Source organism: Rosa chinensis, chromosome 2 (genome assembly GCF_002994745.2).
Source record: "Rosa chinensis cultivar Old Blush chromosome 2, RchiOBHm-V2, whole genome shotgun sequence".
Classification (NCBI taxonomy): Eukaryota; Viridiplantae; Streptophyta; class Magnoliopsida; order Rosales; family Rosaceae; genus Rosa; species Rosa chinensis.
The window spans coordinates 82674444-82696480 of record NC_037089.1 but is presented as its reverse complement, the minus strand read 5'-3'; the positions used below and the strand labels follow the sequence as shown (position 1 = coordinate 82696480).

General features: G+C 38.4%; 1 protein-coding gene, 2 long non-coding RNA genes and 1 pseudogene across 3 annotated transcripts; 3 read left to right on the top strand and 1 right to left on the bottom strand.

Annotated features, from left to right (window-relative positions):
- Positions 1-390: 390 nt before the first annotated feature.
- LOC121051493 lies at positions 391-2320 on the top strand. The gene is made up of 3 exons (XR_005805878.1): positions 391-1391; positions 1616-1695; positions 2212-2320. It is a non-coding gene; the product is annotated as an uncharacterized LOC121051493 (long non-coding RNA).
- Positions 2321-4687: 2367 nt separating this feature from the next.
- On the bottom strand, positions 4688-6800 carry LOC112185211 (annotated as a pseudogene).
- Positions 6801-7040: 240 nt separating this feature from the next.
- LOC112184966 (FBD-associated F-box protein At4g13985) lies at positions 7041-9796 on the top strand. Its single transcript, XM_024323186.2, has 2 exons — positions 7041-7747; positions 8168-9796. Exons 1-2 carry the CDS (start codon positions 7721-7723, stop codon positions 9794-9796), a joined length of 1656 nt encoding a protein of 551 aa, XP_024178954.1. The 5' UTR covers positions 7041-7720.
- A 4253-nt stretch (positions 9797-14049) lies between these two features.
- Positions 14050-15587, top strand: LOC112190578. Its single transcript, XR_002932458.2, has 3 exons — positions 14050-14417; positions 14588-14622; positions 15334-15587. It is a non-coding gene; the product is annotated as an uncharacterized LOC112190578 (long non-coding RNA).
- Positions 15588-22037: the final 6450 nt, after the last annotated feature.

The following is a 22037-nucleotide window of genomic DNA, read 5'->3' as shown; positions in this document are numbered from 1 at the left end:
ATCAAAAAGTACTATTTTGATTTTTCATTTTTGATTTTGTACCCAACGCCTTCATCTGGGTACAAATCCCAGAACTGGCGGTTATGTGTTTGGATTTGTTTAATTTTTCATTTTTAACCAGGGAAACAATTGATTGATCGATTTATAATTTAATTGTAGTGTCGATCAGTGTACATACCGTGTGTGTATATAATTAATAATTATAGAACCGTAATATGAACGCCACCGTGGTCTATATAATCGCATGTAGTCGGCACTCGGTCATCAACCTCAGATCTCATTCTCTTCTACTGTCTTTCTCTCTGTCTCTCACACACTCTCTCTCTCACTCTCTCTCTTTTAAGCAAAGCAGTCACCCTTCAGTACTACTAGTAAGCAACATTAAGCATATCTAATTTTACTACTAATTAATAATCTCAATATGGTCAAAATGTCCCAGTCAATCTCTTCCGTCACAGAAGAAGGGACGACGGAATATGACGATCATTGCACTATTTGCTTGGAAGACTTGATTTCCAAGGTGAGGGAGATGCCTTGTAAGCATAGGTTTCACTCCCCTTGTATCGAGTCTTGGCTGCTCAGAAGTGAATCCTGCCCTCTTTGCAGGAGGCCGTTTCTGAGTGGCAGCAATCTGAGTCGTAGACTTTGGCGATTAGTATATGCATATTTTGCTAATGTTTTAATTATTTTTTGTTGGATTACAGGTTGGTTGTGTGCATGGTTGATTTATTTGAATCTAGCTATTTGCCCAGTAATATCCTCTGTTTGCCCTCTTTACCCCTTTGAAAAAGCGACTTGGATCATCTCCTCCTTGTTTTTAGTTGTCATTGTCTTCCTTGTGACCATTCACCCATGTCCTGATGATCGCCGTGGCGATCAGGTGATCGATGAACTTGAAGGAAACTTGAGAACCCAGTCATGATCATGATGACCGGAAAAAGCGAGATGGAATTCCGGTGATCATAAACTTGGCTTTGGTTGAGTTGCGTAAGCACAGCTTTGATTTTACGCAGACCAAACCCTTAAGCTTTGATTTTACGCAGACCAAACCCCTAAGCTTTGATATAACGCAGACAAAGGCCCCCAAGTTTCTAGTTTTAGAATGTTTTAAAAGGCAGTAATCAAAGGTTAACAAAGGTCTAATTCTCACCCGGAGCAAAGTTCCAAACAATAGAAATGTGACCAAACAAAAAGCATACCTAAAACAGCCCAAACATAATCTCCTCATCTCTCTCTTTAATCAAACTCTGCAATATTTCATTTCAAAAAAGAATTATGTACGTATTATATATTCTAGGTTTCCGGCAGTGAAAACGGCGTCGTGGTGCGCACTGAGATGGAAAACGAACATGAAGTTACATCGTTCTATTCAATCCCCGATGAAATACCAGGTACCTCCCTCTTAAGCTTCCTCTGTTTACTGTTACAGTGTTACTGGAGCAAAATCTTCCCATCTTGTTTTCACACTAAACATATTTACCATCTTACGTCCACAGTAGTTTTGCTTTTGTTTCACTGTGTCTATGTTTACTTAATTTGTGATTCAGAATTTTAATTGTTATTTCAAAGAATGAGAAGATTAGAGTCTGCCCATAATTTTTTTTTTTTTTTTCAGTAACAAAGTTGTAAGAAGCTTGCCTAGCTATAGTGGAATCGGCGTTGGAAGAGTATGACATTTCATGCCCACTGAATCTGGTATGTACGAATGTTGCTCTTATTCTTTGTTGACCAGGTTTATTTCACTCATTGTGTTGTGATGCCCATATAACATTGTCGTGTGTATCGTAATTTGGTTAGACTGAGCGTTGCATGAAAGTCTTGGCAACCAAAAGGAGTAAGAACCGAGATGTTATTAGCAAGACTAGGGGTGTCCTTGAACTTTTGTCAACAACTCCTTTTCTGCCATCTTTTTTAAACTCTTGTCAATTATGTTTGTTGGAAGCATCCTCTGTAGTTCTGATGCTGGACATTATAATACTGGCATTGTTATTTTCTGATGTGCTGATGTTAGGAAGGTACGGTTCAGGGTTTGTTAGGATTCAGTGAAACCAGATTAGTTAATGTGCAAATTGTTATCTGATGAATCTGTTTATATGGGTTTTATACTACCCATCTATGTACTCCATAAGAGTCAGACCCAAGACTCCAATTTGTAATGCAGCAGATATGCAAAAGCTCACATTTCCGCCTTTTTCTGATCTGTATTTGCAGGAGGACTGTCTTAAACGACGGGAATTAATGTCTCTTATCTTCCCTAGATGTGCATAAAGCTATGTACGTTCTAGTGCTGGTTCGACTAAATGATTGAAGAGAAAAAGGATCAATAATGCCAAATACTTAACCTTTATATTTTGGTATATGTACATGTTTAGTATTTTCTGCTAGCCGTTTCTCTAATATATTTTTTTAAAATGACATGCAGGCAATTTCAGATGTTGTGTATGCATGATAATGTTTTTATTAATGTTAAGAGTTCTTGTTCCATCTAACGCTTTTCTAGGTCATCCAGCCATGGACAAAAAATATCAGCACCTACACCCATCTTCAAACACATGAACGGAACTCTCACTGCAAAAATGAGTCCCAAAGAACATGCCATCAGAAAATTCCTCCCACTTACTTAGAAATTGGAACGCTTCCATGGATTCTCCAGAGTCCACACAAGACCCGGCCCCCAATTATTGTATTCCACAAGACCAATTAAGCTCCTCGAACAACTAGGTTACGTGCATCAATCATCATGCATGCCACATTTTCATTCGCATGATAAGCAACACCCTGTTATCGATCCACTTCAAACCCATTGTTAATCATGTAATTACATACCCTCTTCACTCCTCTGATAGATTTTAAGCTAATGCAAGCACTTAAAAGACCCAAAATATATAAGTACTCATCCCTAGCTAGAAAGCGATTTTGAAATAGGTACAAGAGAATGGGTAATGAGATCATCAATAATATTGACTACGATGTTGAAATTAGCTTGTAAGTTGTAACCGATTTTTTTCCTTGGAACCCAAGTACAATTGGCGGGAATTCCCATTCTTTTAGGGATACGGAGATCTTAATTTCCCTCCTTTAGGATTAATACTTTTTAAATTTTGGCGGGAAATGCTGGGCAATTCCTTTTCCTTTAGGGATAGGGAGACCTTAATTTCCCTTTAAAAGGAGGACTCCCTTCCAAGCCTTTCCTTATGTATTCATTCATCAACCTACGCTGAGGCCCCAATACATTTTCGAGACACCTACTTGAACCTGCCGACTTCAATGGCCAACGGCCAGCCACCGGTGGATATAAAGAAGCAAGCATCGTCGGAGATCTGCAACATATGCTGGGAAGAATTGCAGGAAGTGAACCATGTCAAGGAGATGCCTAAGTGCAAGCACATGTTTCACGTTCACTGTATCAACGCTTGGCTTGCAAAGAATGCTTGCTGCCCACTGTGCCGGAGATTCGCAGTTGTGCCGGACCTCATCTCCATACTTGTTCAGGAGTACGAAGATGATCATGATGATGATGGTCCTTATGTTAGCATTCATGACCTACTAATGGAGGATGATGATGAGACAGATGATATCATCCCCATACTCATACCAGATCATGAAAATGGTGTTGATCCTATAGGTCTTGGAAATGTTGATAACGCTGAAGATGTATTAGTGGGTTTAGTAGAGGAGCATATAAGGGACTATATTCCTATACTCGTGACATATCATCATGACGATGGTCTTGATCCTATGAGTCTGGGAAATGATGATGACTTTGATATGGGATTGGACCAAGAAGAGGATGCATACATTGAGAGCTTGGTGTTTTCGTCGTCTGACGATGACTGGTACGGACAAGACGACACCGAAACTCAAAATTCTCAATGACAATCAATGTGTTTGATTGTCTTGAGATAGGAAATGTTCAACTTTTTTCTTCATTTTTGGCAAGTAATTGACGTCGTTACCACGCAATCCAACCTCTCTCTACATCTTGTTTCCAAGAGCACAAAAGTGGAGCTCTGCTGTTTTGATTTGTTAGGCAGAGTGTATATATCAGCAGGCGCAGTTCATCCTTTTAGCTTCAATTGTAGGACTTCAATGTATTTTGATGATGCCCTTTGGGCCTTTTTGGTTCGACGTATTACAAGTTAAGGTTAATTTGCATATAGACAAGGATTTATATCATATTTTCATCATGCATGTTGATAGTGATCTTATTTCAGAAGGATATAAAGTCCAATATGATTTACCGTTTCTCTTGTAAATTTATTACTTTATATTTGCAATTCAGTCTAATGATAACTACACAAGTTGGGATAAAAAAGAATCATGACAAAGAATGACAATCTTGAATCCTTGATAGTTGATAAAAGAGTATGATTAATATACTATAGTAATTTCAAACACACACTAGCTTCAATTCCTACAGTTCTCCTATAACAGTAGGCTGCAACTTCTTTATCATAATGCCATCAAACCCAGTTTTCAAGCTCTCTAAGCGTGGAACCTTGTATCTAGTGATTCTAGTCTAGCAGTTCTTTGCTGTTTTTAGGAACTCATAGCATTAGCGGAAAAGAGGGGAATTTTTTTTTTTTTGGAAGAACAACAGGTAACAGTACTCGTTTGGAAGTTGGAACTATGAATCTTGGGAAAAAAAAAATCAGGTTCAGAGCACCCTATGAATTTTCCAGTAAAACAACTCCTGTTATTAATTGACCTTATTGTATGTTTACAATAAATAATATAACGCTACAAGTAAAGTAACTTAGCCATCACCAGTAATTCCCACAAGAACAACTCCCATTCTTGAAGTGGTGGAATCTGCTGGCGTCCCTCACTACAATTTCTCGTAAATCTCTCTTGTTTGGGCATGCCTTTCATCTCCGGAATGAAAAATATGTACCTGTTTCTTAATTTCAATCCAACTGCATGCCGGAAGCATTCTCAAATCCTTTCTTCTTAGAGTCTGAGCAACAGCAGCAACTTCCTTCAACTTTCCACAACTGTTGTATATATTTAGGAGCACAACATAATTACTTTGCTTCTCAGGCTCCATCCCATAGAGCTCTTCAGCAGCAATTTTGCCAAGCTCTAAATTCTCATGGATTCGACAAGCTGTCAGCAGAGCAGCCCACATGTTTGCTGTAGGCTTTAAGGGAGCAGTTCTTATTATTGCAAACGCTTCATCTAAATTGCCCTCTTGTCCTAGCAATTCAATCATACAAGCATAATGCATAGCACGGGGCTTAATCTTGTAATCCCTGCTCATTGATTCAAAAATCTCTCATCCAAGTTCTGATAAACTTGAACGACTGCAAGCAGACAAGACAGCAAGAAAGGTAACATATATGGTTGGGTACCATTCCTTCTTGAAGCATCTTCTCAAACATCTCAACAGCCTCATCACCCCGACCATGGTTACCATATCCAGCAATCAAGGCATTCCAAGATATGACATTCTTGTTAGGCATCTGATCAAAAACATGATGAGCATCTTCTATCCTCCCCCATTTGCTATAGAAGTCCACAAGCAATGTGTTTGCCACTATATCCAACCCAAAACCATGACGAACTAGACCTGCATGTGCTTGCTTTGCATGTTCTAACGACGCCAACCTTGCACATGTTCTTATGATCATGGAAAACGTAAAATGGTCCATCGGCACACCAGAATCACGCATATCATAGTACATACTCAAAGCTTCCTCACTATAACCATGAAGTTCATAACCTGCTATAATGGCATTCTTCTTCGGCATCTCATCAAAAACACAGTGAGCATCATCAATGCTCCCACACTTGCTATACATATCAATCAACGCACAAGACACAAAAATCCATCTTCACACAACACGAATGAAACTGTCTCCCTGCAGAAATGAGTCCCAACCCAGCCGAAGCCCGGATCATTGTGGCAAATATCCTCGACTCCCCATCAGAAAACTCCTCCCACAAATCCAAAAACAACCCGAACGGCTCCATGAACTCTCCACAATCCACAAGACCCCAATTATCGTGTTCCACGAAACCGAATTTCTCTCAGGCATTTCCTCAAACAGGTGGCGTGCATGAATCATCATCCCACATTTCACATGCATAAGCAAAACCCTGTTCCTCATGTACTGATCCAACTCAAACCCATTACCAATCATATAACCAAACACCCTCTTCACTCCTCTAATCGATTTCAAGCTAATACAAGCACTCACTAAAGCATCATAAGTACCACCACCCACTTCATACTCACCTCTAGATTCCAAAAACTCAAACATTTCAAGTGCTTGCCCATACCTGTTATACAAAACCAACTTCTCAATCTGACTACAAATCCCAGAACCGGGTACTGCAATCTGGGCCTCAATTTTGGCGGGTATGGGCCTGGGCCGAAAGAGAACAAGAACTAGGAGATCCACTTAGTCAGTGGTTTTGTTTTCTTGTTAATTGCATTAAAAAGCCCACAAATTCAAAAAGCCCATAATCTCCGGAACGGGACATCCATCCGAAACCCACTGGGAAAGCCCTGATCCATGGCGATTGCCTATAACTAGGTCGGTAGGATTGTTTTTCCCTTCCTCTTCTCCTGCTATATTAAGTTGGCGCGGCATTGATCTGAGACTCTCAGGTCCGCTAACCGATTCCTCAGTCTTCTTCAGTTCTTCCTCTCTTAACTGTGTGTAAGTATGGATTGCAATTTGGTTGATGGCAGTTTGTTCTTCTTCCTCTTTGGACTGGTATATATGAGTACAGCAAATCAAATTAATTGATAGCATAACTAGCCATAGTACATCAACTTTTCCACTTGGTTTCATCTTCTCTTTCGGCAATCTAAGGGATGACTTTTATCAGGGTGCTTTGATTTTCTGTTTTGTAATCGTAAAAGCAGCAGCATTCCTTTTATCTAGAAACTATATATTTGCTAGATATCTGATGTGGGTTTGTTTTTTCCTTATTTTATTTTCTGCAGATTTAATGCTGTTTGCAATTAGGATAGCATGTTTGTGTTTTGCTGTGAATCTGATAGCATAATTAGGATAGCGTAATTGATACCAATCTGATATCATGTTTGTGTTTTAGGCAACCAAATGACCAAGTTATAAACTCTAGTTGTTCTATTACATTTGATTAAATTGGTAAATTGGTTTTGCACAGGTTGTTAAATTGTTTCTGTTACATTTGATTAAATTGGGGGTCGAGATTCTCCACTATAATTTTTTTTGCCTTAATTAAGAAGTTCAAGCCCCACCAAGGTTGTAATCCTGGATCCGCCACTGCCACTGGTAGCAACAGATGTATCTGTAACTAGGTTCCGAAGGATGTGGCTATTGTATTTTTGTTATATGTTACAATCTTGCTGATGCCTTGATTTTAATATGATTCTGCTTGATTGACAGGTAGTCAAGATTCAACTTTAATTGCTGTGCAGCACATTTGGACTCATAACTGCACACTCGCACAATCTTTGCCTAGAGATCAGGGCATTTGGTGGAATTGGTGAACTACACTTGCTGCAGGATAAATTTTGGGACAAAGAGCTTGTGATCTAACTGTGTGAACAAAGAGTGGAGGAGAAGGGAGGGAGTTCCTCATCCAGAGTAGCAGTGAGGACGCCTGAGGACGCCTGGGTATGTTATAGAAAGGGTGAAAAAGAAAAGACACAGAATAGAAAAAAGAAGAAGATTGAAAGTCTTTTATAAACCCAGTGGGACTTGCAAAAGATTATTCCTTGGATATGGACCGCAATGAAATAATAGCTGTGGTACTCTCTCTCTCTCTCTCTCTATATATATATATATATATATATATATATAGCTAATAGTTCTCCAAGATACTGGACAAAGTCAATATAGAAGTTTAAAAGGCCATTGCTGGAGAAAAACTCTAAAGAAGCCAAGTCATATTTGCTTTCACCATTTAGCTAGTGGTGATGTCCAACAGTGTTTGAGATGCCCTAGATATGCTTGCTTTATTTATTTATTTATTTTTTGGACAAAGCTATCTAGTCTAATTGTAAACTTCAGTACATTTTTTTCTGTTGATAATATTATTTCTTTTTCTTTAAAATTATTCAGGGATTTAATTTGATAAAGATAACCAACCTTGTCAATCATTTCATATAAAGTTACTATTGCACTATTATGGAATTACCTTAACGTGTTTTGTTGACGTATGTTTTCAGGTTGAGGAAGACAGTAAGGATCGGGTTAATAAAATTCCGGATTGCATTCTGTCATACATACTTTCTAGTTTAAGAATAAAAGATGCAGTGGATACCTGCTTGATATCCCGGGGATGGAGGGACCTTTGGAAGGGTCCAAGGCCCAATCTGGAATTTGACATTCCAAACATTTTTGGAAGCAAGTATGCCAGGCTCATTGAGAAACATGAAGAAAAGGATAGACTTCCTTTTTTGGTTGATAGATTCGACAGACAATGCTTTGTAAGACGTGTGAATAAACTTTTGGAGCTCTACTCTGGAAACAAGGTAGAGTCTCTCAGAGTGGCATTCTTTTTTGATGTAGAATCTACGGCCATACTTGATAAGTGGATTCGTTTTGCAATTGCGAAGGGAGCTAAAGTTCTCGACCTTCACTTATTGAATAGCACACATTGGGACTATGCAGAATTTTACGTTTTTCCCCACTGGATCTTTTCAGAGTTGAATAATGCAGCAGCCCTAAAGCATTTGTCACTGCACAGATGTGTTCTAAAACCGCCTACTGATTTTAACAGATTGGCTCAGCTAACAGCTCTTTGTCTAAACAAGGTCTTCGTTGATCCAGGATTTTTGGAACATCTGTTCTCGATTTGTGTGCTCCTTGAAGGCTTGACGTTGATAAAATGCAGGGTGCGACTCTCAAATCTGATTATTGGTCCATCGTGTCATCTCAGGGATCTGAAGGTGCTCGAGTGCGATGAATTACTGAAAATAGAAATTGACGCAGTAAATCTTTCCTTCTTTGAATATGATGGAATTATTTTTGACATTTCTTGCATGAAAACTCCACAGCTTGTAAGATTCTTTTTTAGGGGATTTAGTGGTATCCATGGATTACCTTATGCGTTCACCCTACTCGCCTTGTGTCCTTCCCTTGAGACTCTTCATCTGCAGTCGTTTACTGAACTGGAAAATATACCAGAAACACTTCCAACATTTTCAAAGCTCAAGCATGTGAGCTTGGATCTCTTTAATTCAGATTTTGACCTTGGGAGTGTAGTGAGTTTTCTCAAGGCTGCACCTCTTTTGGAAGAACTCGTACTAACGACACGAGCTTATAGCTATCAAGGAGAGATCGGGAATCTTTCCGGATTCTCACATAATCATTTAAGAAAAGTGAAAATGCAGGGGTTCCAAGGCAAGCGGCTAGAGATAGAGTTGGCCATTTGCATTCTTAAATTTGCAACAAAGCTTGAGGTAATGGTGATAGATACACTAGGAAAACACTACCACGGCTGTGGAAGGTGGACCAATTACGATTGTTCTTATTATCAGGAGGGGAATGAGGACGAGAATGAGGATGTGGACTCTGAGGAAGGGAGAGAGGATGAGAACAAGAACGAAGAAGGGACACAGCATGAAAACGAGGAGGACAATGAGGTTGAGGAAGGGAGTGAGCATGAGAACAAGAACGAGGATGAGAATGAGGATGACGATGAAGGGGTGGAGGCTCGGGAATTAAGCAAGGATGAAGACGAGGACAAAGATGAAGACAAGCCTTGGATTTTCCATTGGGAAAGAAGAGGTAGGGCAGTTGTCCAACAAAAGCTGAAAGAAGTAAAGACTGATGCTCAAGTCATCATCCTATAAACTTTGGAATTATACCCTTTTAGAAAGAAAAAAAATGGAATTATATGTTCCCCAGTGTAAGATGTCAAAACCAAACATGAAATTATATGTTCCCCATCGGTGTAAGATGCCAAAACCAAATTTGATAGGCAGAAGAGATGATACATAATTATTCCTTCTTCAAGTATTAAGACTTAATTACGCCTTGTAATCCTAGTACTTTTACTAAGCCCACACCTCTGTAGAGTAGATCGTTCAATACCTGCGGCACAACCGCACAAGCCCAAAAGAATCGACAGACTCTTTTGGTTTTCTCGAGCAACAAGGCAGATTGCCTCCACAATTAATCTTTATTCTTGCATAAACCTGAGTGTTCAAAATCATGGTTTCAACATGTAAAGGCTACCCAAAAATTCTTGCATGTCCTTACACAATCGTCTAATAAGATTGTTATAGGCCACCTGATCCAGGATGCTACCACGCTGTTCAAGTTCTTCTAACAATATGCTTGCAATTCCTGTACAACCTGTAACAAAAAGTTTGTCTAGGATCATATGACACTTATCTGACCTTAAGTCTGGGTGAGATATCAGTATGCTTTCAAGAAGCTGCACTGCTTGTCTCAGCATTTCTTTAATGCAAAGACATTCCATCAAGGCTTTACGATCTTCCGGCCCTGGTAATTATCTGTCAATTTGAGCAATATTCCAATTTCCAGCAAGCATTCAGCTCCCTCAAGTTTCCTTTCATACAAAAACCTTTTACTGAAGCAGTGTAAGTCCCATTGATTTTAAGATGCCTTTGTATCATTCCATTCACTACTATCCTTGCATTGCATTATATATATGTCAATCCTTTCTTCTCGTATGCTTGGGCAAGAAAATTTGGAGTTTCTTGGTCTAGCTGATTTACCAAGTGAAGCTTTTTATTACAATGCTGGTGATTCCCTTGGTACGTAAAGGGGATGCAGAAAGCCCTTTCGACCAGTAAGTCAGAGATCATAGACAGATAAATGGAAAGGTGAGAGAAAGACCACTGCACCCTTTCAAGTTTCCACGATTGCATTCTTTCATCATAAGAGAGTAATTATTAGTTGCCATGCAATCTTCTAGGATCCCAGTGACTCTTTTCCCATACTCATCCAGGTCTGTATCCAAATAAAATGCATTCCCAAGATCATCATAAATTAAACTCCGTTTTAGCAAACCCCACATCATTCTCTCTCTTCAATGTCACAGCTAATGGCTTGAAAGCCAGAACCATAAATGCTTTGGATAGTGGATCGTCATCTGAATAGTATTGAGTCAGTCCATGGCTTGCCATATCAAAAACTATCCTTCTGGCTTCATCAAATTGTCTAGCTTTACAATAGCCTGCTAAGAGAATCCTGAAAGTTGACAAATCAGGTGTAGTCCACCCTATCTACCATCTCATCAAAGACTTCCCCAGCATACTTCCACATACGTACTCTCCAATCCTCCATAAAGATCCCGCTGATAAGAGCATATATTATAGGTACATATATGGGGTTTTAGGTGTCTTCTGAACATCTCTGATAGGTAAACAAAGGCACTTTTAAGCTTTCCTTCACGACAGCTCCAGCCAATCATGATACCAAAGGATGAAGCCTAAAACTTCTAGTTCTTGCAAATATGGTTCTGCTCTTCTTGTCCCCAAATTGCTTCATAGAGAATGCATAAACTTTATCTCAGCATAAACTCATCAAATCATCAGTCCTTCAGCAACTTCATTTAAAACCAAGTTGCTAGGCTTGATGAGTTTGAAAGCCATAGCCATCTTTACAAAATCTCCTGCCTCCTGAATCTTTCCATCCCTGCAAGGCAGTCTAATGACATCCTCAAATGTGGCCTTCTTCACATCTCTCAAATCAAAACCCCCATATCACTACAAACTCGAAACTCCAATTGGGTCTTCCTCATTCCCACCAATTGATCAAGTAGAACACAACAACACTGCAACGATGGCACTACAGACCCCCTAATTCGATCATATACCGAAATGGCCCTATCTAACTCACCAACAGCAACATACGCTTCAATCAAATCACTGTAAATTTCTTGACTATCCAACAAAACTCTTTGACTTCCCATTGTGGAAAGCAAGACTATTGATTCTAATTTCCTCTGTCTATTCTTTCGCAGTTTCTTAAGCCTCTAAACTTGGTGGGTTTTAGTTTCTGTACATAAAAAGGCAAGCTCAGACAAAGCATACATCATCCTCTTGGCTTCTTGCTGCTGCATGATCAATCCAAGTCAGTTTTAGAATTCCAAGTAGTTTCATTTTTCGGTTGAATTATTGCCCAGTTTATTTCAGTTAAAATTCGTACTAACTAAGGTTCTTTAAACAAGTTTTCAGCTTTTGCATATTTCAAATTTGACATCCTAAATCTGAGTATCAGTGTGCGAGTCTCTGAACAATGCTAGGCATTTTGGTCTGTTTCACTCTGCTCTTTTGGTGCCAACTCTGTTAAGTGTTTCTTTCTTTGGCTCCTATTCTATTTTTTATTTGAGATTGATGGTTTTGTTAACATGTATATGCTGATTATATGTAGGGAGAAAGTGATGGTGGTATTGGTTAAGTCAATGAAGAATCCAAGGACTGCTCTGATCAAGACCTCTATCATGCTTCGGCTGATATCTTCAATACCTTTGGTGACAGTTTGCTCGACTCCACCACCCCTGATGCATTTGACCAATTTGTGTGTATCCAATCCTGTTGTACTACTTCTCAATTTTGATCATCATATTAACGGCTTGGATTGCATGATGGGTTTTTGCAGCTATTGCAATTGCTGCTGGAGGCCTCACAAGACAAGACGTTTGTTTGCGAAGAAGCAGACAAGGTGCTAAGAGCAGTGGTGAAGTATTTAACAACTCTGCCTCTGCTTAAAGGCTATGTCAGCCATGCCCACCTCAAAGTCAGAGCCAAAGCTGCAATATCCATCTACATTTTTTGTTTTCAGATGGACACTGTTTGATGACTCGATTTGTATATGTTGTTTTGTTCTTACGAAGCTATAAGGAGAAGCAGAAGAGGAATCAGTCATGGAACAAGAAATCAAGGCCAAAACTTTCACTACTCTTTGACTTAAAAGGTTGAGAATTTAGCATGTTAGTTCTTAAAGGGCATGCATTACTGAATCATGTAATAGAATGATGAGGAACAAAATGTAACAGTAGGATGGTCTGTTGCTACCAAAACCAAGAACAAATGTTCTAATCCTACAAGGACTCAACAATATCATCTCATAAAATGAAGAAAAGGGTAAGAAGATTGTTCCTGTAATGTTAATTTAATCAAGTTAGTCTATTATGCTAAAGTCCTATTGTTTTGAAAAATACCATCACAAATCCTGACCTTTTATCATTCTGGATTCATTCTTTCTGTACTTTACTTATTCCATGCAGGTCAAGCTTTCAAGGAAGTTGCCTCCAGAAACAAGATATGAAACAGAGTCCTGCATGTGGTATGTATTGATATAATCATATGATATTTACTTGCATTATATTGCTGATTTATTTGGACAAAATCGGAAGTGAACACAAACTTCTTAAGAAAGTTAAAAGTGTGAACAAGGATTGTATGCTTTTTTTTAATGAGCCTGAGCATCCTAATATGTAATCATTGTAATCTGGTGATTCTGAAGCAACTTATTTAAAAATGTAGTCTCATTTTTTTTGTTTGAATTATGGGCCAGTTTTGATGAGATTCATAGCATAAATGCCCTTGATGATTATGAAAGTTAGGATTTACCTTTGCAGAGCTGACTTTAAATCAGGCTCTTCTTTGTCCTTGAATGCATTGCTACCTGTAACGCGTTCAAATTCAGTTGAGGTGGTGCTTTCCTTCCTGCGCATCTACCAACATATATAGGAACCGGAAACCTTAGCTTATTATCCCACCAAATTCCCAACAAATCAGAAGTCGCAGGGACAAACACTTTTTTCCCCTTCTTCAGTTTGCATACTTTGAAAAAATCACTATATGCTGTAAGTCCAGTGAAACCTGCAAAAGCAAATAAGCACAATAATGCATTTTTGAGAAAACAAGTATTTGTCATGGTTAAAATTGGCGCTTAAGGGAATGTTGTTTTGGCATTGTATGTTGTTTGATTTTTTGTTATTCTAGTAACCGGAACAGTAGTAACAGTAACCGGGCTTTAGTATATAGTATAATACGTACGTGAATGAAAGGCGGTTCATTCTCTAAAACTGAAACAAAAGGAGGAAGTCAGCGAGAGTGCTGGGGAGGAATTGCTGATCGACATCGAGCTTGCTTTTGAAAAAGAAAGTGAATTGATGATTTCTTTTATCATGATCTCAATTCATACAATTTAAACAAACCCTACCCCATTTCTGGCCGAGCAATTGAGGATTTGGAGTTCCAGTTTTGTACCCGAAGAGGCTATATTATTTTTGCTTTAGTAGTTTTCTTCTCTCTTAATTGTATGAATCTGGTTCCAGGTTTAGTAACCGTTCATGACTCTCTTGAATTCTGATTGTGGGATACAGTTAGATTTCCACGACCATGTATAGTTCATACAAAAAGGAAGGAGATCAACAGCAGAAGGCCAAAACATAAAAGATTTTCGGAGAACTTGAGTAGATAAAACTTAAACCAGGTTGGCTTTTGCAAATTTTAAACTTAAATTCAGGGTTTTGTACTTATGTTTAACAATTTTTCAATCGTTAAGAGTTTTAATTTCGGTTTTTGATAAATTTTGGGTTGAGAAACTGCTGAAGAATTTATCATCAATAGTTTTGTTTGTGTCTGTTTTTTTTTTTTTGGCAGGAGCAGATCGGAGAACTATAGAAGAACAACTTGAGGTAAACACCTGATTATGTGTTGTTTTTGTTTTGGTTTTTGAGAAAGAAAATGAGAGCGATCAAAATCTTTATGCTTAGTTCATTCAGTTTAACAAGTTGGAGTTTGAGGGTTGGAATCTATGGTTTTCAAGCTGTCTCTTTCACAACCAAATGCTTTCTTCAGTTGGTATACAATTCATTTGTGCATCGGTCATATTTCATCTGTTTGTTCATTGTTTCCATTTTCGGATAATCACGCATCTCTTTTTTTTTTTGGTGTTAGCCAACAACATAATCATCAAAATGGACAACCATGGTTTTTCCCTAGAGACGTTGCATCAATAATACTTGGTTATTTAAAAATAAAAATAAAAAACTACCTAGATATCTATTAAAAATGACTGTCAAAAATATGGTTCTCCATCTTTTTTTTGGGTATATATGTCTGTTTTCTTTGCTTCTTTGTCTCTGTCAATTTCTACTTCTTTACCCGACCATGCACCACTATTACCCTTCAAGAACTTGCATCTGCTCAACCCAAAGGTATATATATGTCTTTCTTTATCTCTGTTAAGCTTCTTTGTCTTTTTCTATCTCTGCATATAAGAAAAATGTCTTTCTCTTTCCCTTTGAATGTAATGTATATTATGCTTTTTCACATATATACTTGCAGGGGAGTTTAGTTCTGTTCAAAGCTTCTTTCTCATGGTGTTCTCGCTTCTCTTGGTTCAGGTTGTCCAAATGAAATTATTGATGACTTTGTATGACAAGAATAGTTGAAGGCTAAAGTGTGTTAAATCCTAGGTTGCTACTACCTGAATAATTTCATTCTTTCTAATGTTCGCAAAACCTTCTTGCAGAAATAAAGCTACCTACCTAGCTGTCTGTATTATTGTTTTGTTATCACCTTTGTGGCTTTTGATATACTTTCTGAATGCAATTTCAAGTCACATACTATTGTTCAAAATACATTATTCCTTATATGCTTTAATGAACTGTCTTGAATTTTTTAGTTCATGTTTCTCATATCTGGATTTTGGCAAATCGATCAGGATCAATAGTCAAAATTTAGATTAGTGTTATATACTGAGCCAAATTTGTGCTGTGTTTGATTGTTCAGTAATGGTGGAGAATAGAACAATTAATTCAGGTAGCCTTCAACAAATTTGTATAGAATCTGTTTTCTTTTCACATTAATAAGGATTGAGCAGTATGTGTGTTTTGAAACAATTCTAAAACTCCATGCAACATTAATCCCCGTGCGATGCACTAAGCCATTGTTTAGAACTTTCATGGAGCCGTAGTGTGTAAAAGAAAGCAGCTAATAATCGCATGCGCGAGCGCGGCACTTTCGCACGCGCAAGGCGCGTGCAGAAAGGCTAGTCTCTATAAATATAGTACTCACACCAGCACCGTACAAATATAGTACTAACACAACTACACAAGTACTGACAGCTTTCATATGAAGCCTTCATGCACCAAAATTATTCCATAAACCTCTTCCTCTCCAAACCTCCTTATCGATCTTTTCCAGTTTTTTCCCAATTTGGTTGTTCTTTTGGCTTAGAGTTCTTTTTTTGTTCTAAGATTTATTTGTACAAGGCTCGTGCCATATCTCTTTATTTCGCAATAGATCTATTATCCCCTGAATTACTAAATCAAAAGTCCAATTCAGTTTCCAGTCTCACCATCTAGGAAGCAATTTTGTCCAAGCTAGAAATTTGTCTTTCTAGACAAAAAATGGCTGATGCTATTTCAGCCGCATTGCTGTTAGTTGAGACGGCGATAATCTGCACCGACCAATTGCACAGTCGTACGAGTAGTGTCCGTAAGGATCTTGAAAGGGCCCTGAATTGTTTGGCGAGGTTGCAATCACACAAATCCCCAAGCTAGGGAGAAACAGGTCCAAGATCTGGCTTATAATATTGAGGATGCTATTAACGAGTACCTGCTTCAGGTTTCACAGCATTCCCATACCAATCGGTTCTCTAAGCTGGCGCACAACGTTAGTCATTTCATCCCCGACTGGATAGCAAGCAGTAAGTTATCCTCCAGCAAAGGTGTAGCTACACACTGGCTCCCATGGGCTACAGTTCATCCCAAATTTTGAAAAAACGTTAATTTGTAGCTTAATTTTAGTTAAGAAAATTAAATATTAAAAATAGCCAACTCCAAATTTCTAAACTTAGCCCATATATATATATATATTGTTCATATACAAGTTTGCTAGAAATATTTTATTGTATTTTTGTTTTCTATTCTGCTTTAAGAGGCATAATCGCATCAAAAACTTGTTTTTTTTTTTTAGGTAAATTAGGTCAGAAAAAGAGTTAGTTGAGAATTATGATACAGATTTAATAATTAAATATTTTCGATTATATTCAAGAGCACATGATAAAATATGAATAGATATGTTTAAGAAGTTTGTTATTGAAATTCTATCAAATGTTTTAATGTTGATTTTTATTTTATCAATTAGGTATTTGATTATTTGATATGTATTTAATATATGGGGTAATTAAGGCTATGGTATGTTAACATTTCTCATGCATTAACCTTTCATCAAAACACTAGGTCTGGAGGTTTCGGTTTTGTGACTAGAGATTCAGGTGGTGCCATGTTAGCTGGAGGTGTAGGTCCTCTACGGGGACTGATATCATCAAAACATGTCGAAGTTTTGGCGTGTCGGAATGCAACTAACTTTGCAATTGATCATGGCTTCGTTCCAGCCCTTTTGGAGACTGACGCACAAGAGGTGCAGCGCCAACTAGCTGCCCAAGCTAGCCATAATGCCTCAGCCTTGGGACAACTTTATGAGGATCTGAGTCTATTCATAGATGTAATACCCCCTTTTATAATTAAGATTCTTTTTTTTCTTTCTTTCTTCTTTCTCTTTCCCTTCTGTCCGTTTTCTACATTTTTCTTTGTTGTTGTTGGTTGTGTCGGCCAAGTAAAGCAAAGGCCACTAGGCCAACAGGAGAATTCCTTTTCTTAAAGGGAAGATTCTCTTGGTCTCCATCATATCTCTCTCTCCTTTGTCTCTGCCATCACAGGGAAGTCCCATCTCTGATCACCCTGAGACTGCACACCAGCATCAATCTCTTCGTTTTCCTCTTCACTTTCTTCATCGCCATCCCTTTCTTTGTTTTCGTAAAGCTGAGGAAAACAGAGCACAAGCAACAGACCCAGAATGACCTGTTTGAACTAAAGCGGTTTCTGTCCGAGACATTGGCCGAGTGGTCTCTTCTTCGAGTGGAGTAGTAGTGGGTGCCGAGTGGGCTCTTCTTCGAGTGGAGTAGTAGTGGGTTCTTCTTCGAAGAATGAACAAGTGGGTGCTTTGAATGATGAGGGGGGGGGGGTCTCTGAGTATTATTGGTGAGGGAGAAAGTGGGCAGCAAGAGAAACAAGAAGAAGAGAGAGTTGTGGCTAGTGTAGAGAATGCTGCTGAGGTGTCTGAGCGTGGGAAAGAGGAGGATGATGCTGTGACAAGATTGGAAGAGCTGCAGCGCTGTGTCGAAGAGTCGAAGTTGTCAGAAGAGCAGCTGAGGATCAATGATCAGGCTCAGGAGGATGAGTTGCTTGCTATGGAGTCCATTTTTGGAGACAACGTTACCATCCTTGAAAGCCAACGAGGCCTTCGATCTTTTCAGATTCATATACACATTGAAGCTCCTGGTTGCTGTGCTCTTCGTCAGTAACATTGCTCCTGCAAATTGTACCACTGAAGGTAAAAATCGAAGTTATGTGCTTTGGTACTTTTTGACTGTTTGGATGAGTTAATAACCTAGTGTTATAACCTTGAATTGGAGACTTGGTTGATTGAATGTTAACTATGCTTATTGTGAATCTGTGGTTGTGAGAATACAACATGGGATTGGAAATGGTGGTTTGAGATTGTTTTTGGTTCTGTGAGTAAATGTTTTGGTTAAGGTTTGCTAAGACATTTTGTTATGTTAATGGTCGTGAAGAGAATGATTGTGGGTGTGCAGAAAGGTTGGAAGGTGTCGGGTGCCCATAGTAAATTCGATAGAATTACTATGTGATGCGACATAGAAAGAAATTGATAAATGAGAATGGACCGTTAATGAAAATGATCGAGTTATGTTGTGAACAAGGTTAAGGAAAAATTGATAATGAAAATAATTGATTTTATTTAGTCAATTATTCATGAAATAAGGTTAAAGATTAGAGTACTCTAGTGTTGCCATATCCCAAAGTTATCGTAAGAATGTGATCATTTGGGAATGGTAATTACTATTTATTTGCTATCACTGATTTGGTCAAATTATTAAATTTATGGAGTTTTAGTTGTAATTAGAACAATTTCAATTTTATATTTGAAGGTGTTTATCGGATATTGGTTTTGACGAAATTGACAAGTAAAGAAGGGTTGAATTTGATGTGGGAGGAAATTGTTAGTAAGGGCGATTTAGTAAGATCTGACCGTTGGATCATTGTATAAATTTGATCTGACCGTTGGATCATTGTATAAATTTGATCTGACCGTTAGATCATCGTATAAATCCGATCTGACCGTTGGATCATGGTATAAATTCGATTAGACCGTCAGATCGTCAGTTATTTTATTTTATGAGTTGTTGGCTAAATTCAAGTCACTTATGATTAGGTGTTTGACGGTTTGATTTGGCGGACGAATTGTGATTCTTATTCGAGTTATAAGAAGACGCAGTGGGATTAGAGGTGAGTAAACCGCACATGGTTCATTTACGAACCGGAGTTCTAAATATTTATATTTAATGCTATAATATTTATAACTGTTAATACATGTGCAAATGACTTTATACATATTTTATTATTGATAAAATATATGTGTTATTGAGTGGTGTGAGGCGTATTACTCTGAAAGAAAATTTTAGATTGGTATTTGTATTTGTATTTATTCATGTTTCGGATTTGAATTTCTTATTCAAAATTCGGGGCGTGACAATGGATTCTCAAATTTTTTTGAAAGTTAGCTATGTTAGAGCAACTCCAACAGATTCCCTATATTTTGATTTTTCTCTACTTTAGGGAAAAATGAGCCTCTTTTGCTCCAACTGATTCCTTATAACTATCTCTATTTTAGGGAAAGTGAGGAGAAAGAAAACCAAATTCCCTATATTTACAGCAAACTCCATAATTTTAAAGAAGAATATGGAGATTTTATAGATTACTGTAAACTAGGGAATCTGTTGGAGTTGGAGAAGGAAAATAGGCTAAAGGTTTGACTTTTGCTTCTCTATAATACAAAAATTATAGAGAAGCTGTTGGAGTTGCTCTAAGTAGAAAGGCAAATGCAGTTGCTCACATGTTAGTTGCACATGGTAGTACTATATATTGTGGAGGATTGCTTTTATGTTTCAGTCCCTAGTAGTTTTCTAGCAGCTGCAATGAACTCCCAGTTGTGTAATGTGTGTTTATCAATAAAGGGCTTACATCTTTCTATCAAATATATATATATATATATATATATATATATATTAACTATTTTTACCACTATGAGAACTCATTTTACCACTTTAAGGACTGATTTTACCACTTGAGAATTCATGTGGTAACTAAGAAAATTTACCACTTTAATATTATTATTTTGAAGACTCATTTTACTACTTTAAGGTAATTATATGCATGTCATACATAATTAACACATTGTAGAATTTCCATAATATATGATGAGGTTTAATTTAAGAAAGGAATAAAACATGTTACTTGAAAAAGTTAAAAAAAAAAAAAAGTTTAAAGCATTAGTAAACTTTTATCAAATTTTTTTTTTTAGCCCACTCCATTTTAAAATCCTAGCTCCGCCATTGTCCTCCAGCATTGATGAACTGGAACGAGACCTGAAATTGGTTACGTTACTAGATTCAGTACATTCAAATGGTCCCCAAGAAGGCCGCCTAAGCTCCAGCACAGGACCTCAGGGGGAACTTTGACCCACAGCTTTCTTGAAGACCATGAAATAGTGGGCTATGATGAAGAGAAAACACGACTTTTCCAACACTTGGGAAAAAGAAATCCAGAGCTTTTGACAATTGTGATTGTAGGTCCTGGAGGCTCAGGCAAAACTACACTCGTAAAGAATGTTTACCAAAGCGAAAGGGTCAGCAGCTTGTTTCATTTTCAAGCTTGGATTGATGTGCCACCCGATCTTGACCAACTCCTGCCGAAGTTGTTAAGAAGATTTAAGCCCCAAAAGCAGGAAGTAGATCCTCATGAAGATATCAGTGACCTTCAAGCGAAACAGAGAAAAATTTTGGAGAATAAGAAGTTTTTGGTTGTCCTGGATAATGTTTGGAGCCACGAAGCTTTCGAATCCATTGTAAATGCACTACCAAAAACGGAGGGTAGTAAACTAATCGTAATTACTCGGAACATTGATGTAGCTCCGGTTTCCTCCAAGTATATTCATGATTTGTGTGCTTGGTTATCATCGAAGAAAGCCAACCAGCTATTCTGCAAGAAGGCCTTTCCTGATGTTGTACGAAATATTTGTCCAACCCATCTGGAGGACTGGGCTGAACAGATTGTAACGAGGTGTGAAGGTATGCCCTGGGCAATTTCACAAATCGGCACTTTGCTAGCAAGGACGCCGAGAGTAGCAGTTGAGTGTGTTAGCATGACGGAAACATAGAAACCACAAAACATGGAAAAGTAAAAGCAACCTGTTTTGTGGATCTTTGTCTATTACCTCCACTGTTAGATTAGAATGCACCATGTATATAATTACCTCTTCTGAGTAAGAGCAAGTATGTAGAAATGAACTCAATCTTAATCTGTTAAATATCAATACAGATTATTCTCTCAATCTTGTTACCTTTGACTTGGTATCAGAGCAAAGATCCGAAAGAACTTTGTCTCCTTAATTCTTTGTTTGAAACCAGACTGATCCTCGTCTCCTCCGAGACCGATCTTCATCTTGTCATAGATCGGACCAGATATTCTCCTGCAATCATTCATCACCCAAGTCCAGCAGTCTTCAATTGATCAATTGATTCTGGCTGCTTCTGACCTCCTGCAAGTCACCTGCAAGAGCAGGTTCAGTTCATCCTTTTCGGCGTCATCTTCAGATCGTCTTCGTCTTCCTCCAGTTCACCTCAGACCACTCCAGATCACCGGCCGGCGATCACAGTGAACCCGGACCTGCCCTCGCTGTCGAATCAACCGCGGACCTGCCCTTCGACTACCCAGATAACCGGCTTCCTCGACGCAGACACCGCCGGACTTCCATCCATCGAAACCTGACCCTAGACCTTCCTCCGGTGCTAAAGATCAGCTCTGCCCAGACCGCCGTCGCTCCTTGTCGTCAACCGGATTCTTCAGTTCGTAGCCCAGACGATCTTCAGTTCATCACTCCCCAGACCGGCTCCGTCTCCCTTCCAGATCGGCTTCATCCCCATCCAGATCGGATTCATCTTCAGTTCAAGATCGCCGGCGCT

Bases quoted from the DNA above. Each gene is read 5' to 3' on its own strand.
- LOC112184966 (XM_024323186.2), top strand. From the start codon at position 7,721: ATGGACCGCAATGAAATAATAGCTGTG. The intron at 7,748-8,167 runs GTACTCTCTCTC...GTATGTTTTCAG, and splicing joins GCAATGAAATAATAGCTGTG to GTTGAGGAAGACAGTAAGGA.